The 17,883-nt window shown below is 44.9% G+C and overlaps 1 protein-coding gene across 1 annotated transcript in view; it reads left to right on the top strand.

Moving 5' to 3' along the window:
• The window catches only part of LOC139278208 (polycystin-1-like protein 2), a 136,067-nt gene that overhangs the window by 71,316 nt on the left and 46,868 nt on the right, over positions 1-17,883 (top strand). The window contains exons 18-22 of the mRNA XM_070896856.1: positions 9,716-9,909; positions 10,886-11,066; positions 12,850-13,165; positions 13,458-13,677; positions 15,498-15,588. Of these exons, the coding sequence (XP_070752957.1) occupies positions 9,716-9,909; positions 10,886-11,066; positions 12,850-13,165; positions 13,458-13,677; positions 15,498-15,588 (1,002 nt within the window). The remainder of the gene's footprint in view (positions 1-9,715; positions 9,910-10,885; positions 11,067-12,849; positions 13,166-13,457; positions 13,678-15,497; positions 15,589-17,883) is intronic.

Raw genomic sequence — 17,883 nt, 5'->3', positions numbered from 1 at the left:
CGGTGGGGTCGGGTCGGGTCCGGTCCGGGGGCGTGGGGGGTGAGTGGGAGCCGGGTCGGGTCCAGTCCGGGGGGGTCGGGTCGGGTCCGGTCCGGGGGCGGGGGGGGGGAAGCGGGAGTCGGGTCGGGGTCGGGTCTGGTCCGGGGGCAGGGGGGGAAGCGGGAGTCGAGTCAGGTCGGGAGGAAGCAGGAGCTGGGCGTGGGAGGAGCCTTATGCACGCAGCCCCAGTGAGGCCATTGGGCCAGGGCTAGGGCCTGCGTGCTTCGGGCCCCTCCCACACAGTTTTGGCCGCCTGGAGCTACTGCACATGCGTGCCCACTGTAACGCGCATGTGCAGAGGTCCCGGCACTGTTTTCAGCGCAGGGACCTGGCTCCGCCCCCTATAGCTCGTGCTGCGCTGCGCCGAGCTGCAAACGACCTGCAGTGAGCTAGAGAATAGGGAAGTTTTTTTAGGTGCACTTTGTGGCGCGAAAAATGGGCGTCCAGGTCGGGACTGCGCCGTTCTAGGCGTGGCTCGAAACTTGGGCCCTATAAATCTGAAGCAAAAGATGAGATCAGCCTCAAACTTTATCTTGGTTCTTGCTATAGTTTGTAACTTTAATTTCATTTCATGTGTTTTTAAAAACTCAGTTAGAAGTTTGTTTTGCGCATTCTGTGTTGATACATTATAGGCACAGCTCTAGAAGCCTAATTGCCTACGGCGAAGTGTTGGCCACAAGCTCGGTGCCGAGTGGCGCCATTGATGGTAGATGGCCCGACGCTTGGCTGGGGGGCAGGCATTAGGAAGGTGACTTCCAAAGTTATTTTAAAAGTTAAAAGTTGATAAAAATTCCCAATTTATTTCAAAAGTTTCTAAGAGTTGTTAAAAGGTCTAAGATGTAAATCAATAATAGGTTATAAAAGTTTTCCGAGTTTAAAAAGTTTCTAAAGATTGTTTAAAAAGTCAAGGATGTAGATCAATAATAGATGTTTAAAAATATTTTGATTAAAAGTCTAAAATGTAAGTTTTAGAAGTTATCCCAACTTGTTTAAAAAGTTTAAAGGTTGATTAAAAGTTTAAAAATTAATTAAAAGTTGGTCAGGAGTTTAAGACGTTGGTTTGAACGCCGCCGCCGCGATCCCTTCGGCCGGTTCAGCGCTGGCCTGGAGTCCCTTCGGCGGGTTGAACGCTGGCCTTGGAGTCTCTTCGGCCGACATTAACAGACATGATCTTTGTAACGCGACAGTTGCAGGAAAAATGCAGGGAGCAGCGCCAGCCCTTATACATGGGCTTTTTCGATCTTACAAAGGACTTTGACACTGTCAACCGTGAGGGTCCATGGAGCGCCCTCCTCCGTTTCGGATGCCCCCAAAAGTTTGTCAGCATCCCTCACCTGCTTCACGATGACATGCAGGCCGTGATCCTTACCAACGGATCCATTACAGACCTAATCCAAGTCCGGACCGGGGTCAAACAGGGTTGCGTTATCGCTCCAACCCTCTTCTCAATCTTCCTCGCCACCATGCTCCACCTCACAATCAACAAGCTCCTCGCTGGAGTGGAACAAAACTACAGAACCAGTCGGAAGCTGTTTAACCTACGCCGCCTCCAGGCCAGGTCCAAGATCACTCCAACCTCTGTCGTTGAACTGCAATATGCGGACGATGCCTGCGTCTGCGCACATTCAGAGGCTGAACTCCAGCATATAGTCGATGTATTCACTGAGGCATATGAAAGCATGGGCCTTACGCTTAACATCCGTCCTCCACCAGCCTGTCATCGCCGCACAGCATTGCCCTCCAATCATCAAGATCCACGGCGCGGCCCTCGACAACGTGGACCATTTCCCATATCTCGGGAGTCTCTTATCAACAAAGGCAGACATTGATGCAGAGATTCAGCATCGCCTCCAGTGCGCCAGCACAGCCTTCAGCTGTCTGAGGAAAAGAGGAAAAGAAAGGAAAGATAGATTACGAAAGTAAACTTGCGCAAAACATAAAAACAGATAGTAAAAGCTTTTACCGATATATAAAATGGAAAAGAGTGACTAAAGTAAATGTTGGTCCCTTCGAAGATGAGAAGGGGGAGTTAATAATGGGAAATATGGAAATGGCTGAGACCTTAAACAATTATTTTGCTTCGGTCTTCACAGTGGAAGACACAAAAACCATGCCAAAAATTGCTGGTCACGGGAATGTGGGAAGGGAGGACCTTGAGACAATCACTATCACTAGGGGGTAGTGCTGGACAGGCTAATGGGACTCAAGGTAGACAAGTCCCCTGGTCCTGATGAAATGCATCCCAGGGTATTAAAAGAGATGGCGGAAGTTATAGCAGATGCATTCGTTATAATCTACCAAAATTCTCTGGACTCTGGGGAGGTACCAGCGGATTGGAAAGCAGCTAATGTAACGCCTCTGTTTAAAAAAGGGGGCAGACAAAAGGCAGGTAACTATAGGTCAGTTAGTTTAACATCTGTAGTGGGGAAAATGCTTGAAACTATCATTAAGGAAGAAATAGCGGGACATCTAGATAGGAATAGTGCAATCAAGCAGACGCAACATGGATTCATGAAGGGGAAATCATGTTTAACTAATTTACTGGAATTCCTTGAGGATATAACGAGCATGGTGGATAGAGATGTACCGATGGATGTGGTGTATTTAGATTTCCAAAAGGCATTCGATAAGATGCCACACAAAAGGTTACTGCAGAAGATAAAGGTACGCGGAGTCAGAGGAAATATATTAGCATGGATAGAGAATTGGCTGGTGAACAGAAAGCAGAGAGTCGGGATAAATGGGTCCTTTTCGGGTTGGAAATCGGTGGTTAGTGGTGTGCCACAGGGATCGGTGCTGGGACCACAACTGTTTACAATATACATAGACGACCTGGAAGAGGGGACAGAGTGTAGTGTAACAAAATTTGCAGATGACACAAAGATTAGTGGGAAAGCGGGTTGTGTAGAGGACACAGAGAGGCTGCAAAGAGATTTAGATAGGTTAAGCGAATGGGCTAAGGTTTGGCAAATGGAATACAATGTCGGAAAATGTGAAGTCATCCACCTTGGAAAAAAAAACAATAAAAGGGAATATTATTTGAATGGGGAGAAATTACAACATGTTGCGGTGCAGAGGGACCTGGGGGTCCTTGTGCATGAATCCCAAAAAGTTAGTTTGCAGGTGCAGCAGGTAATCAGGAAGGCGAATGGAATGTTGGCCGTCATTGCGAGAGGGATGGAGTACAAAAGCAGGGAGATCCTTCTGCAACTGTATAGGGTATTGGTGAGGCCGCACCTGGAGTACTGCGTGCAGTTTTGGTCACCTTACTTAAGCTTTGGAGGGGGTACAGCTTTGGAGGGGACAGACGATTCACTAGGCTGATTCCGGAGATGAGGGGGTTACCTTATGATGATAGATTGAGTAGACTGGGTCTTTACTCGTTGGAGTTCAGAAGGATGAGGGGTGATCTTATAGAAACATTTAAAATAATGAAAGGGATAGACAAGATAGAGGCAGAGAGGTTGTTTCCACTGGTCGGGGAGACTAGAACTAGGGGGCACAGCCTCAAAATATGGGGGAGCCAATTTAAAACCAAGTTGAGAAGGAATTTCTTCTCCCAGAGGGTTGTGAATCTGTGGAATTCACTGCCCAAGGAAGCAGTTGAGGCTAGCTCATTGAATGTATTCAAATCACAGATAGATAAATTTTTATCCAATAAGGAAATTAAGGGTTATGGGGAGAGGGCGGGTAAGTGGAGCTGAGTCCACGGCCAGATCAGCCATGATCTTGTTGAATGGCAGAGCAGGCTCGAGGGGCTAGATGGCCTACTCCTGTTCCTAATTCTTATGTTCTTATGTTCTTAAGACCAGGCCCTCAAATCTACCACCAAACTCATGGTCTACAGGTCTGTAGTAATACACGCCTTCCTGTATGGATCTGAGACATGGACAATGTATAGAAGCCACCTCAAGTCACTGGAGATGTATCACCAACGATGTCTCCGCATGATCCTGCAAATACCCTGGGAGGACAGGCGCACCAACATCAGTGTCCTCGACCAAGCTAACATCCCCAGTATTGAAGCACTCGATCAGCTTTGCTGGGCAGGCCACATATTACGCATGCCAGATACGAGATTTCCTAAGCAAATGCTTTATGCGGAGTTCCTTCATGGTAAACAAGCCAAAGGAGGACAGCGGAAACGTTATAAGGACACCCTCAAAGCCTCCCTGGTAAAGTGTGACATCACCACTGACACCTGGGAGACCCTGGCCGCAGACCGCCCGAGGTGGAGAAAGTCCATCCGGGAGAGCGTTGAGCTCTTAGAGGAGCATGAAGAGGCCAGGCGCAGGCAGCAAACCAGTCCTACCAACCCCTTCCCTCGACGAATGACTGTCCCACCTGTAACAAGGTCTGTGGCTCTCGTATCGGACTGTTCAGCCATCAAAGAACTCACTTTGGGAGTGTAAGCAAGTCCTCCTCGATTCCGAGGGACTGCCTATGATGATTATAACTTTCATACAACAATTTTTTTAAATTCAGATCCTTGGGGAGCTTTAATATCCACCACCGCTGAGGTCATAGAACAACTTCCTAGTTTTAACATTTAGATTAAAACTTCCTTTGCAGTAGAATTAACTGATCATTTATCTCATTGCTTTGTGCAAATTGGCGGCTGTGTTTCCCCTCTAAAAATAATTGACGAACTTCAAAAGTAATTTATTGAATGTATAATTCTTTGGAACATGCTAAGGGCATGAAATACACAATATAAATAAATAGTTCTGGCTTTAACCATCAAAAGAACACCCTCACTGCACCAATGAGTCATCTTTGTGGCATTTCTAAGTGAATATGCCAATTTAAGGGTAAATGCAGTGATTCTCCCAGTCGGGAGACACAATCAAAGAGAGAGATAGCCCCACAACACTGTAGCGCCGATTGTCGAGCTGAGAACATGGGAGTTCTGAATGAAAACTTGTTGCAAATTATAGGCAGGCCAATGTTTTGATCCAGTGCCCATTATGTTAAGGTTTGATTGCCCAAAAATAATTTTGCCTACTGCCTTTACAGTCATTAGAGAGAGGGGATTTTCATTCCATTCACCTGAGCTGTATTTGAACCTAGATCCCAGAGGTTAAAGAGTAGAGTTCAAATCCATTGCCCCACCAGAGCCATAGAAAATGAATCAAGATTATTTTGTTAAACTGCAGAGAGTAAGAGTTTTATCATCATCAGTCTTAAAGCAAACTGAGCAGTTCAAATAAGTGGACACCTTCTCAAGGGAGTGAATAGCACATCTTCACTTTTAATAAAGAGATGGTGGACATACAGAAGTCTATGTAAAGAGAATACTTTCAAAACAAATTGATTCATGTTGACCTAACCAGCTCTAACCAAATTCACAAATCCTGTCTTCTGTGATTATAATCATGGTGAATGATCCCTTCTCGACCTCTCTGCAGCTTTTGACATGGTCGCCCACTCCATCCCACTCCAATGTGTACCTCAGTGGGGTTTCTCTCACGTGGTTCCAATCCTATCTATCTGATCATAGACTGAGTATACGTAGCAATGAATTCTCTTCACACCCCAGCACTATTACCTATGGAGTCCCCCTAGGCTCTATCCTTGGCCCATCTTCTCGTCCTCCTCTACATGCTTCCCCTTGGTGGCTTCATCCACAGACATGGGGTCTGGTTCCACATGATCACTGATGAGGTCTAGGTCCACCTCCACCACCTCTCTCGACTCCTCCGTTGCCTCTATGCTGTCAGACTGCTTGTTCGTCTGTGCTGTCAGACTGCGTATCCAGTCGCAGATGTGCCTCAATTTCTTTTACTTAAACGTTGGGAAGATTGGAGTCATTGTCTTCTGCTCCTGCCAAAATTCGGTAGCTTTGCCACCGATTCCAGCTCCATCCTTTCAAGCTGAACCTGATTCTTTTCAAAATCAACACCCTTTTCGACCACAAGCTGAGCATGCAACCCCATATACTTTCTATCACAAAAAGCAGCTATTTCCATCTCTGTAATATTGCCTGCCATCATCCATGCTGCTAAAACCCTCATTCATGCATTTGTCACCTCCATACTGGACTATTCAAATGCTTTCCTGGCTGTTCCACCATCCTCGGTCTATAAACCAGCTCATCCAAAGCTGTACTGCCCATATCTTACCCTGCAGCAGTGCTGCTTATCTATCAGCCCGGTCGTTTCTGGCTTTCATTGACTCAAAGTCTCCCAATGCCTACAAATTAAAATGATCATCCTTGTGTTTAAAACCCTTCATGGCAATGCCCCTCTCTATATTTGGTCTGTTGTGCATCCCCTTGTCTTTGCCGCATCATTGGTGGCTGCGACTTCAGCCGTCAAAGCCCCCAGCTCTGGATTTCTCTCCCTATACCCCGCTGCCTCGCCACCTCCTTCTTCTCCTTAAAGACCCTAATATTTCCTTTTTGGCTCGGCTTCCATTTTTGTGTGACTACACCTCTAAATTGCCTGGAGACATTTTTTCTACATTAAAGGTGCTATATAAATGCAAGTTTCTGTAAGAGTGACCAACACGAGGATAAAACCTACTTGACCTCGTCCTTACCAATCTACCTGCCACAGATGCATCTGTCCATGACAGCATTGGTAGCAGTGACCACCGCACGGTCATTGTGAAGACGAAGTCTTGTCCTCACCCTCCATTATGTTGTATGGCATTACCACCATGCTAAATGAGATAGATTCAGAACAGATCCAACAGCTCAAAACTGGACATCCATGAGGTGCTGTGGGTCATCAGTAGCAGCAGAATTGTATTCCAACACAATCTGTAAACTCTTGGCTTGGCCAATCTCTCACTCTACCATTAGCATCAAGCTAGGGGACCAAACCTGGTTCAGTTACGAGTGTAGAACAGCATGCCAGGAGCAGCACCAGGCATACCTAAAAATGAGTAGCCAATCTGGGGAAGCTTCAACACAGGATTAAACAGTGGAAGCAGCATGCTATAGACAGGGCTAAGCGATCCCACAATCAATTGATCAGATTGAAGCTCTATAGTCTTGTGAGATCCAGTCATGGATGGTGGACTATTAAATAACTAACGGGAGGAGTTTCCATGAATATCCCCATCCTGAAAGATGGCGGAGCCCAGCACGTGAGTGCAAAAGACAAGACTGAAGCATTTGCAACTACCTTCAGCCAGAAGTGCTGACTGGATGATCCATATTGGCCTCCTCCTGAGGTCCCCACCATCAAAGAAGCCAGTCTTCAGCCAATTCGATTCACTCCATGTGATATGAAGAAACAGCTGAGCGCACTGGATACAGCAAAGGCTACGGGCCCTGACAACGTCCCGGCTGTCATGCTGAAGACTTGTGCTCCAGAACTAGCCATTCTAGCCAAGCTGTTCCAGTACAGCTACAACACTGGCATCTACCCGACAATGTGGAAAACTGCCCAGGTATGTCCTGTCCACAAAAAGCAGGATAAATCCAATCTGGTCAGTTACCACCCCATCAGTCTATTTTCAATCATCAGCAAAGTGATAGAAGGTGTCGTCGACAGTGCTATCAAGCGACACTTACTCACCAATAACCTGCTCACCGATGCTCAGTTTGGGTTCTGCCAGGACCATTCGGCTCCAGACCTCATTACAACCTTGCTCTAAACATGGACAAAACAGCTGAATTCCAGAGGTGAGGTGAGAGTGACTGCCCTTGACATCAATGCAGCAGTTAACTGAGTGTGGCATCAAGGAGCCCTAGTTAAACTAAAGTCAATGGAAATCAGGAGGAAAACTCTCCACTGGCTGGAGTAATACCTAGCACAAAGGAAGATGGTTGTGGTTGTTAGAGGTCAATCATCACAGTCCCAGGTCATCACTGCAGGAGTTCCTCAGGGCGGTGTCCTAGGCCCAACCATTCTCAGCTGCTTTATCAATGACCATCCTTCCATCATAAGGTCAGAAGTGGGGATGTTCGCTGATGATTGCACAGTGTTCAGTTCCAGTCACAACTCCTCAGATAATGAAGCAGTGCATGCCTGTGTGCAGCAAGACCTGGACGATATTCAGGCTTGGGCTGATAAGTGGCAAGTAACATTTGTGCCACACAAGTGCCAGGCAATGACTGTCTCCAACAATGACTATGTCCCTCCATTACAGCACTCTGGGAGTACCTTCACCACATGGACTGCAGCAGTTCAAAAAGGCGGCTCACCATCATCTTGACAGTCAACGGCATTACCTTCGCCGAATCCCCCACCATCAATATCCTGAGGGTCACCATTGACCAGAAACTTAACTGGACCAGCCACATAAATAATGTGGCCACAAGTGCAGGTCAGAGGCTGGGTATTCAGTGGCGAATGTCGCACCTCCTGACTCCCAAAAGCCTTTCCACCATCTACAAGGCACAAGTCAGTAGTGTGATGGACTACTCTCCACTTGCCTGGATGAGTGCAGCTCCAACAACACTGAAGAAGCTCGACACCATCCAGAACAAAGCAGCCCGCTTGATTGACACCCCATCCACCACCTTCAACATTCACTCCCTCCACCACTGGCTGCAGTGTGTACCATCTACAAGATGCATGGCTTCTTCGGCAGCACCTCCCAAACCCGCGACCTCTACCACTTAGAAGGACAAGGGCAGCAGGCGCATGGGAGCACCATCAACTGCAAGTGCCCCTCCAAGTTACACACCATCCTGATTTTGAAGTGTATCGCTGGGTCAAAATCCTGGAACTCCCTTGCTAACAGCACCGTGGGAGTACCTTCACCACAAGGACTGCAGCGGTTCAAAAGGCGGCTCACCACCACCTTCTCAAGGACAATTAGGAATGGGCAATAAATGCTGGGCCTTGCCGGCGATGCCCACATCCCATGAACGAATAAAAATAAAGATGAGAAAGAAATAATTTGCTTTTATGCAGCATCTTCCATATCCTGGTGCCATAACAGAGTCCCACAAACAACAACGGCCTCTTTTTTGGTGGTATCGATTGAGGATTAAATTTTGGCCAGGACAATTCCCCTGTTCTTCTTAAAGTGGTGGTATAGGATTTTTTTACATCTACCTGAGTAGGCAGACTCAGCTTAACATCTGACCCGAAGGACAACACTTCCTCATTACTTTCCTGAAGTGTCGGCCTAGTTTATGTGCTCAAGTATTGCTTGAATCCCTGATGTTCTGACTCAGATGCAAGAGTGACACCACTGAGTTAAACTGACATCCTTAGAGTTTCCATATCCATCAGAAAATTGTAAAAAAAATTGCAAGGGGGTTTTGAATGTTTCAATGCAAACAGCTGATTGGTTAAGACTGTTATCACTACCTTGGCATTTACAATATTAGCTGGAATTAAGTGCCACATTAAAATAAAACATGAATTATTTGCTAACAATTAACAAATGGGAAACTAATATTATAGATTTAAATAAGTATATTGAACACATGAGGTGCAAAGGCAAATAGCAATGATGTGTAAATAGCATTTTAAATGGTGACTATTGATGGCATTGAACTTGACCGAAACTAAACATGTTTAACCATTACAAACTTACTACTGTACTATCACAAAACAGTTTTATAAACGAAACACTGTAGGACATTTTATCCCATTGATAAATTCCATCATTGGTAAAGTACAGATTTTATTCTTTCAGGAATAAAAAGGGGAAAATCCATGGCTGTTGAGTCTTTATCCATCAGGTTTTACCATATCTTTTGTTGTTGCAGATTACCGAATTGTCAGCTGGCGGGAGTTCATCATCGGGATCGAAAGTGCCTTCATAATTTTCCCTGTAAATCTGGTAATTGTGCAGGTTTTTCGGAATGTCCCTCCCAAACCGATTGTGGTAAAGAAAATGCTAAAAAAATCAGGAATTTCCGATGACTCAGGATGTCAACAAACACCCGATAACTTAATGACGGTGAGAAGTTGGTTGTTTTTGCACACATGTAACAGGTCCCACAGACTAGTCAAGCAACAGGCTGACATAGTCCTACTCACAGAATCATACCTTTCAGCCAATGTCCCAGACTCCTCTATCACCATCCCCTGGGTATGTCCCATCCCACCAGCAAGAAGACCCATCAGAGGTGGTGGCACAGTGGTATACAGTTGGGAGGGAGTGGCCCTGGGAGTCCTCAGCATTGACTCTGGACCCCATGAAGTCTCATGGCTTCAGGTCAAGCGTGGGCAAGCAAACCTCCTGCTGATTACCACCTACCGCCCTCCCTCAGCTGATGAATCAGTACTCCTCCATGTTGAACACCACTGGGAAGAAGCACTGAGGGCAGCAAGAGCGCAGAATATACTCTGGGTGGGGGACTTTAATGTCCATCACCAAGAGTGGCTCAGTAGCACCACAGCTAGCTGAGTCCTGAAGGACGTAGCTGCCAGACTGGGCCTGCAACAGGTGGCGAGAGAACCATCACGAGGGAAAAACATACTTGACCTCGTCCTTCCCAATCTACCTATGCAGATGCATCTGTCCATGACAGTATTGGTAGCAGTGACCACCGCACAGTCACTGTGGAGACGAAGCCCCGTCTTCATACTGAGGACACCCTCTATCATGTTGTGTGGCACCACCACCGTGCTAAATGGGATAGATGTGGAAAACTGCCCAGGTATGTCCTGTCCACAAAAAGCAGGACAAATCCAATCCGGCCAATTACCGCCCCATCAGCCTACCCTCAATCATCAGCAAAGTGATGGAAGGTGTCATCGACAGTGTTATCAAGCGGCACTTACTCCCCAATAACCTGTTCTCCAAGCACTATATCCATCACCAAAAACAGAATATTTATATATCTGTGTCAACACATGGGTAGGTAAAAAGTAGCTGCATTGCAAGTTCTGAGAATTACATCCCTGAGTGTTGAACTATTTTTAATTTATAGGACATCAAAAGGATTGCTAGCTGTTTGCCTGGAAAACTGAAAGATGCTATGCCCTCACTAGAAGAAGATATCACAAATGTGGATGACATGAATAAGTTGCTGGTATTAATAGCAGATATTATTCAGCACTATGAGGAAATTGAAAAATCTGAATCTCAGGAGATTGCCATACCAGATAACGGTCAGTGTATATCTTTATCTTTATCTTAAAATCAAAGCTAGGCCATTTAGGACTGACATGACAAAGCACTTATTGACACAAAAGGTAATGGAAACCTGGAACTCCCTCCCCCAAAAAGCTGTTGAGACAAAGACAATTGCAATTTCGACACTGATTTTGTTAGGTATTAAGTGATATGGAACCAAGGTAAGTAAATGGAGGTAAGATTAAACCATGATCTAATTGAATGGCAGAACAGGCTCGAGGAGCTGAATGGCCTTCGCCTGTTGCTATGTCCCAGGCAAAATTTTTCCTTTCCTTTGTGGGGCTCCGGGTCCCACATGGAACGTTTAGGCCTCAGGCACCCTGGTGCCCTCTTCCCCATAAATATGAGTGCTGGTAGGAAATGTGCCAAGGGCCTTCTGATGTTCTGGAGGCCAGCAGCAGCTTCCCGCCCACATTCCATCCATTCCGGGCGGGAAGTGGACTAATGGCATGTTAATGAGGTCCGGCAGCTACATTTTCCATTGCTTCATACTGCTGCGGGTGGAAGGGAAACTTACTGAAAGCAGTGGTTCCCTGATGGAAACCCACTGGCAGTTACAATCCACCACCCACCCTTTATCTCAATACCAATTGTGCATAAGCACTTTATTTCAAATTCGAACTGTCACCTTGCATCGCTGTGAAGTGACAGTATAATTCTCAAAGAAAGGTTGCCTCGGCTGGGCGCCACATAGGGATTAACTCCAATGTCGCTTCAAGCTGCTTTTATATCATACTATATTTGTGGCACTTGCTCCCAACTCAGGGATACCAAACAGACGACGGAAATGCAAAATTCCATCTTTTCCTCGCCATTGGCCTTTCCTTTGGTTTACAGGCACACATGACGTGCAGATTGGGAGAAGCAACAGCTGAAGAAATGCTCGTGGATGTTGGACTTCTTGGACACTATCAATTTAAACACACTTTATTTAAATGAAAGTATGGAGAGTTAAAATCGTCAGATTATTAATAAGAAGAATTAAGATTATCAGAAGCTCTTAAAGGACCCATTTTAATCTATAGGAACATAGGAACAGGAGTAGGCCATTTAGCTCCTTTGAGCCTGTTCCATCTTTCAGTGAGATTATGGCTGATCTGCCACCTAATTCCATATACCCCCTTTGCGCCATATCCCTTAATACCTTTGGTTAACAGAAATCTATCAATCTCGGATATAAAATTAACAATAGATTTAGCATTAACTGCCATTTGCGGAAGAGAATTCCAAACTTCTACCACTCTGTGTGTAGAAGTGTTTCCCACGGGATTGCTGAATAAACTGTATAAAGAGCCTAGGGACTAGATTGTATCCTTACAATGTGCCAAGCACATTTCAAAGAACTGGTGGTAAATGATTAATTTAAATATATTTCTGGTATACTTTCATAACTCGTCATTAATGTAGCATGTCCTGTCACAGATGGTGGTCTCTCAGTTTATAGTGCTGGAACATTACACTGTCCTATACAGGATGTAATAGGAGGCACTGGTCTGAGTTTGTGTAACACCTAAAAGAATGTTAATGACTGATCTGATGCCAGCTCTTCTTATGCCAGACTCAGATCAAAATGTGTGACATTGAGCTACCTGTGAAAACGCACTTCCTCCCTGCCACACATATTCTGCCATAATCATCTCGTAATACAAAATTCTTAAAACCGTTTAGAAATATTTTCATTTTAAGTGAAAGAAAGAGACATTAAGGGAAAGTGAGGGCTATATAGCCCATAAATGATGCAAAATGTCATGTTTTTAGAAAATGATTCTTCTGCTGACTGTGGTCCTGATCAACAAAATGAAGATGGTGATTCCGTGAGCAGCAATTCTGAACAAATTGAAGAAAATGATTCCATTTACAGCGATCCTGATAAACAAAAAGATCAAATCATGGAGCATTTCTTTCACTATGTGAATCTTTTGCTTAACCACGTGGAGACTGAACTGCAAGAGATGGGTCCAAAGAAATTTCAGAACCCTTACACTCAGATACATGCTACAGACCAAGTGCAGAAGATCATAAAGTCCATCAAAGCTGCAATTAACTCTAATGGTGCTGGCATCAGTGCTAAGAGGTAAAATACACCATTTCAGGTATTTCATGTCAAATGTTCAAAACAAGTTTTTAAACCTGAAAATGAGTGTTTAAAGATTCTGAATAATTGGTTTGTGAGTAACTGAGGATAATAGGAGCCCTGTAGCCATCCTCAAGATTTACAAACGGAATCATAAATATGCGGGTTAGTACACATTCACTTATTTCTGTAACCCCTGGGTCAAAAATCTACCATTATAACTATAACTGCAGTTTATATTCATTATTTTATTTATTATTTATTTACTAGTAGTTTGCACTCTATTGAACAGGGAAGCTACACCCAGAAGTGAGAAGAAAAGCTTTCGTTTGGAAAGACTCCCTTGGTGGTTCATTTACATTGGCTGGTTCCTGGTGTTTGTCACAAGTGGTGTCTCGGCATTCTTTACCATGCTCTATAGCTTCGATTATGGCAAAGAGCAATCCATTCAGTGGCTCATATCCATGATCATCAGCTTCCTTGAAAGTGTTTTACTCATACAGCCGATAAAGGTAACGGCAGGATTATCTGATCAAGAAAACTAACCTATCAATGCAGTAGAAAACAATAGTAAGTATAGGGTTGATTCAAAATGGAGCCAGAACCGCGGTGCTTATGGGGCCATGTGAGTGACCAGCTGACCTCCCCCAATTCAATGAGGTCAGCTGGTGAGGTCAGCCGGTGAACGGAATTAGAATATGCTCCCCGTTTCTGTTTCACAAATGCAGGAAGCACTAAACGCAGGGGGCAGAATTTCCAGAGAGTCGCAGCTATTAAAGGGCTTTTACTTCCACTTCAAGCTAGGCAGCGTTTTTTGGCTGCAGAAAATCTACAAAGGAAGGACTAGAAGGTGGTCATGGGAACATAAGCAGAACTGTCCCCTTTGATGAAGACAGCCGATTCTCCTGGATGAAATAAGAACAAAAGAAATAGGAACAGGAGTAAGCCATACAGCAGAGGACTCTCCCACTGAAGGAGAAAAAGCCAAAGGGTGATTCACCTTGGGGCCTCTCACACACCTGTATCCTGTTACACAGAATATATATATAGAGGTTTGGGAGCAATACGGTGCCTGTGGAGGGAGGATAGAGAATTGCCCCACTGTTTATATTTGGATTGCTACCTTTTGCCAAGTCCAAAACTGAACAGCAATGATCATTTCCTTGGACTCAAAGGTCAGAACAAAGGGGGTAGACTTATTTTTTTTTCCTGGTCTCTGCCACTTTGATGTTGGCTCAGGATTTCTGGAGCACTGCTAGAGGTTGGGAGGAACCGGATCTGATGCCACAGTAAATGCAGGTCCATCTGAGACTTCGGCCTGAGACGGGAGGAGTGTTCCTGGCCGCTTGTCTCATTTTCCTGCATGTTTTCTGGTTGGATCCCCCAGCACAGGACAGCCCAGCAAAATGTGGCATTCGTTCCTGCCTCTGCATCCCTGCTGATTAGCGTGTCTGAAGGTCCTGGGGGCAGGCTGAAGAAGCAGAGCTAACTACTTTTTTCAAAAGCTTGATCCCCTCCCAGATGTTTAAGCTTAATCAGGACCTTCTGGCTGCTGATCTCCATCAGTATTCCGAAGATCCCAATCTCAGAGGGACCCGAGAAGCTTGCAGCCTTGCAAGCCCCCTTCATCAGTGATAAAAAGAAAAACTTGCATTTATATAGCACCTTTCACAACCACTGGACATCTCAAAGTGCTTACACAGTCAATGAAATACTTTGAGTGTAGTCACTATTGTAATGTAGGAAATATGGCAGCCAACTTACATACAGCAAACTCCCACAAACAGCAATGTGATAATGACCAGATAAGCTCTTTTTTGTTATGTTGATTGAGGGTTAAATATTGGCCAGGACACCAGGGATAACTCCCCTGCTCTTCGTCGAAATAGTGCCTTAGGATCTTTTACATCCACCCAAGAGGACAGGGTCTCCGGTTAAATCTCATCAGGAAGACGGCACCTCCAACAGTGCAGCCTAGATTTATGTGCTCAAGTGGGATTTGAACCTATGATCTTCTGATTTTAGGAGCAAGTATGCTACTCACTGAGCCACAGCTGACACTTATAGGTACTATCAGGAGGCAGGCAGGCACTAGGTTTGTCCTTGAGTCACATTATTGTGCCAGGACTGGAAATCCCAGTGCTCCTGTATAATGACAGGACAAAGCATGGCAGGCGGGTGGGGGCCGGGGGGGCAGTGGGCGGGGGCATGAGATTATACCCTTTAGACTTTTTAAATGTTGGATTGTGCAATTTCAATTAAATATATCACAATCAGTTTCAATCTTGAAAGAACATTGTAACTAACTAATGTTAATTGCCTTTTCTTTAAGGTTTTACTTGTTGCTGCCTTTGTTGCCCTTGTTATCAAAAAAGTTGAGAGAAATGATAATGAGGAAAGTGGGGATGTACTGTCTGCTGCATGTAAGTGTGTATATATATATATATATATAGGACAAAGAATATTGGGCTAGGTTTTCCACATTTTTGCATGCTTAACGCCGACTTAACGTCCATTTTACCTCTAAAATGACATATAACAGCCATATATCGCATTTTTCGGAAATTTATCGTCGAGCGTTACTTTCCCCATGTGCTTAATGCCGGGAAAAAATAATACCGCCCGCCCACTTTTTTGGGGCGGAATCATCAGAATGGACGAAATCAGCCCCCATAGAAACATAGAAAATAGATACAGGAGTAGGCCATTCGGCACTTCAAGCCTGCACCACCATTCAATAAGATCATGTTTGATCATTCACCTCAGTACCCCTTTCCTGCTTTCTCTCCATACCCCTTGATCACTTTAGCTGTAAGGGCCATATCCAACTCCCTCTTGAATATATCTAACGAACTGGCATCAACAACTCTCTGCGGAAGAGAATTCCACAGGTTAACAACTCTCTGAGTGAAGAAGTTTCTCCTCATCTTGGTCCTAAATGGCTTCCCCCTTATCCTTAGACTGTGACCCCTGGTTCTGGACTTCCCCAACATTGGGAACATTCTTCCTGCATCTAACCTGCCCAGTCCCATCAGAATTTTATATGTTTCTATGAGATCCCCTCTCATTCTTCTAAACTCCAGTGAATACAGGCCCAGCCGATCCAGTATCTCCTCATATGTCAGTCCTGCCATCCCGGGAATCAGTCTGGTGAACCTTCGCTGCACTCCCTCAATAGCAAGAATGTCCTTCCTCAGATTAGGAGACCAAAACTGAACACAATATTCCAGGTGAGGCCTCACCAAGGTCGTGTACAGCTGCAGCAAAACCTCCCTGCTCCTGTACTAAAATCTCCTACCTATGAAGGCCAACATGCCATTTGCTTTCTTCACTGCCTGCTGTACCTGCATGCCAACGTTCAATGACTGATGTACCATGACACCCAAATCTCGTTGCACCTCCCCTTTTCCTAATCTGCTGCTAGTCAGATAATATTCTGCCATCGTGTTTTTGCCACCAAACTGGACAACCTCACATTTATCTATATTATACTGCATCTGCCATGCATTTGCCCACTCACCTAACCTGTCTAAGTCACCCTGCAGCCTCTTGGCATCCTCCTCGCAGCTCACACCGCCACCCAGCTTAGTGTCATCTGCAAACTTGGAGATATTACTCTCAATTCCTTCATCTAAATCATTGATGTATATTGTAAATAGCTGGGGTCCCAGCACTGAACCCTGCGGCACCCCACTAGTCACTGCCTGCCATTCTGAAAAGGATCCATTTATCCCGACTCTCTGCTTCCTGTCTGCCAACCAGTTCTCTATCCAAGTCAATACATTACCCCCAATACCATGTGCTTTAATTTTGCACACCAATCTCTTGTGTGGGACCTTGTCAAAAGCCCTTTGAAAGTCCAAATACACCACATCCACTGGTTCTCCCTTGTCCACTCTACTAGTTACATCCTCAAAAAATTCTAGAAGATTGGTCAAGCATGATTTCTCTTTCATAAATCCATGCTGACTTGGACCAATCCGGTCACTGCTTTCCAAATGCGCTGATATTTCATCTTTAATAATTGATTCCAACATTTTCCCCACTACTGATGTCAGGCTAACCGGTCTATAATTCCCCATTTCCTCTCTCCCTCCTTTTTTAAAAAGTGGCGTTACATTAGCTACCCTCCAGTCCATAGGAACTGATCCAGAGTCGATTGACTGTCTTCGTGAAGACAGAACCAAAGTATTTGTTCAATTGGTCTGCCATTTCTTTGTTCCCCATTATAAATTCACCTGAATCTGACTGCAAGGGACCTACGTTTGTCTTCACTAATCTTTTTCTCTTCACACATCTATAGAAGCTTTTGCAGTCAGTTTTTATGTTCCCAACAAGCTTCCTCTCATGGTCTGTTTTCTCCCTCCTAATTAAACGCTTTGTCCTCCTCTGCTGAATTCGAAATTTCTCCCAATCTTCAGGTTTGCTGCTTTTTCTAGACAATTTATATGCCTCTTCCTTGGATTTAACACTATCCCTAATTTCCCTTGTTAGTAACGGTTGAGTCACCTTCCCCGTTTTATTTTTACTCCAGACAGAGATGTACAATTGTTGAAGTTCGTCCATGTGCTCTTTAAATGTTTGCCATTGCCAATCCACCATCAACCCTTTAAGTATCATTCGCCAGTCTATTCTAGCCAATTCACGTCTCATACCATCGAAGTTATCTTTCCTTAAGTTCAGGACCCTAGTCTCTGAATTAACTGTGTCACTCTCCA

The sequence above is a fragment of the Pristiophorus japonicus genome, chromosome 13, assembly GCF_044704955.1.
Source record: "Pristiophorus japonicus isolate sPriJap1 chromosome 13, sPriJap1.hap1, whole genome shotgun sequence".
NCBI classification, from domain to species: domain Eukaryota; kingdom Metazoa; phylum Chordata; class Chondrichthyes; family Pristiophoridae; genus Pristiophorus; species Pristiophorus japonicus.
This window is presented reverse-complemented; position numbering and strand designations above follow the sequence as displayed.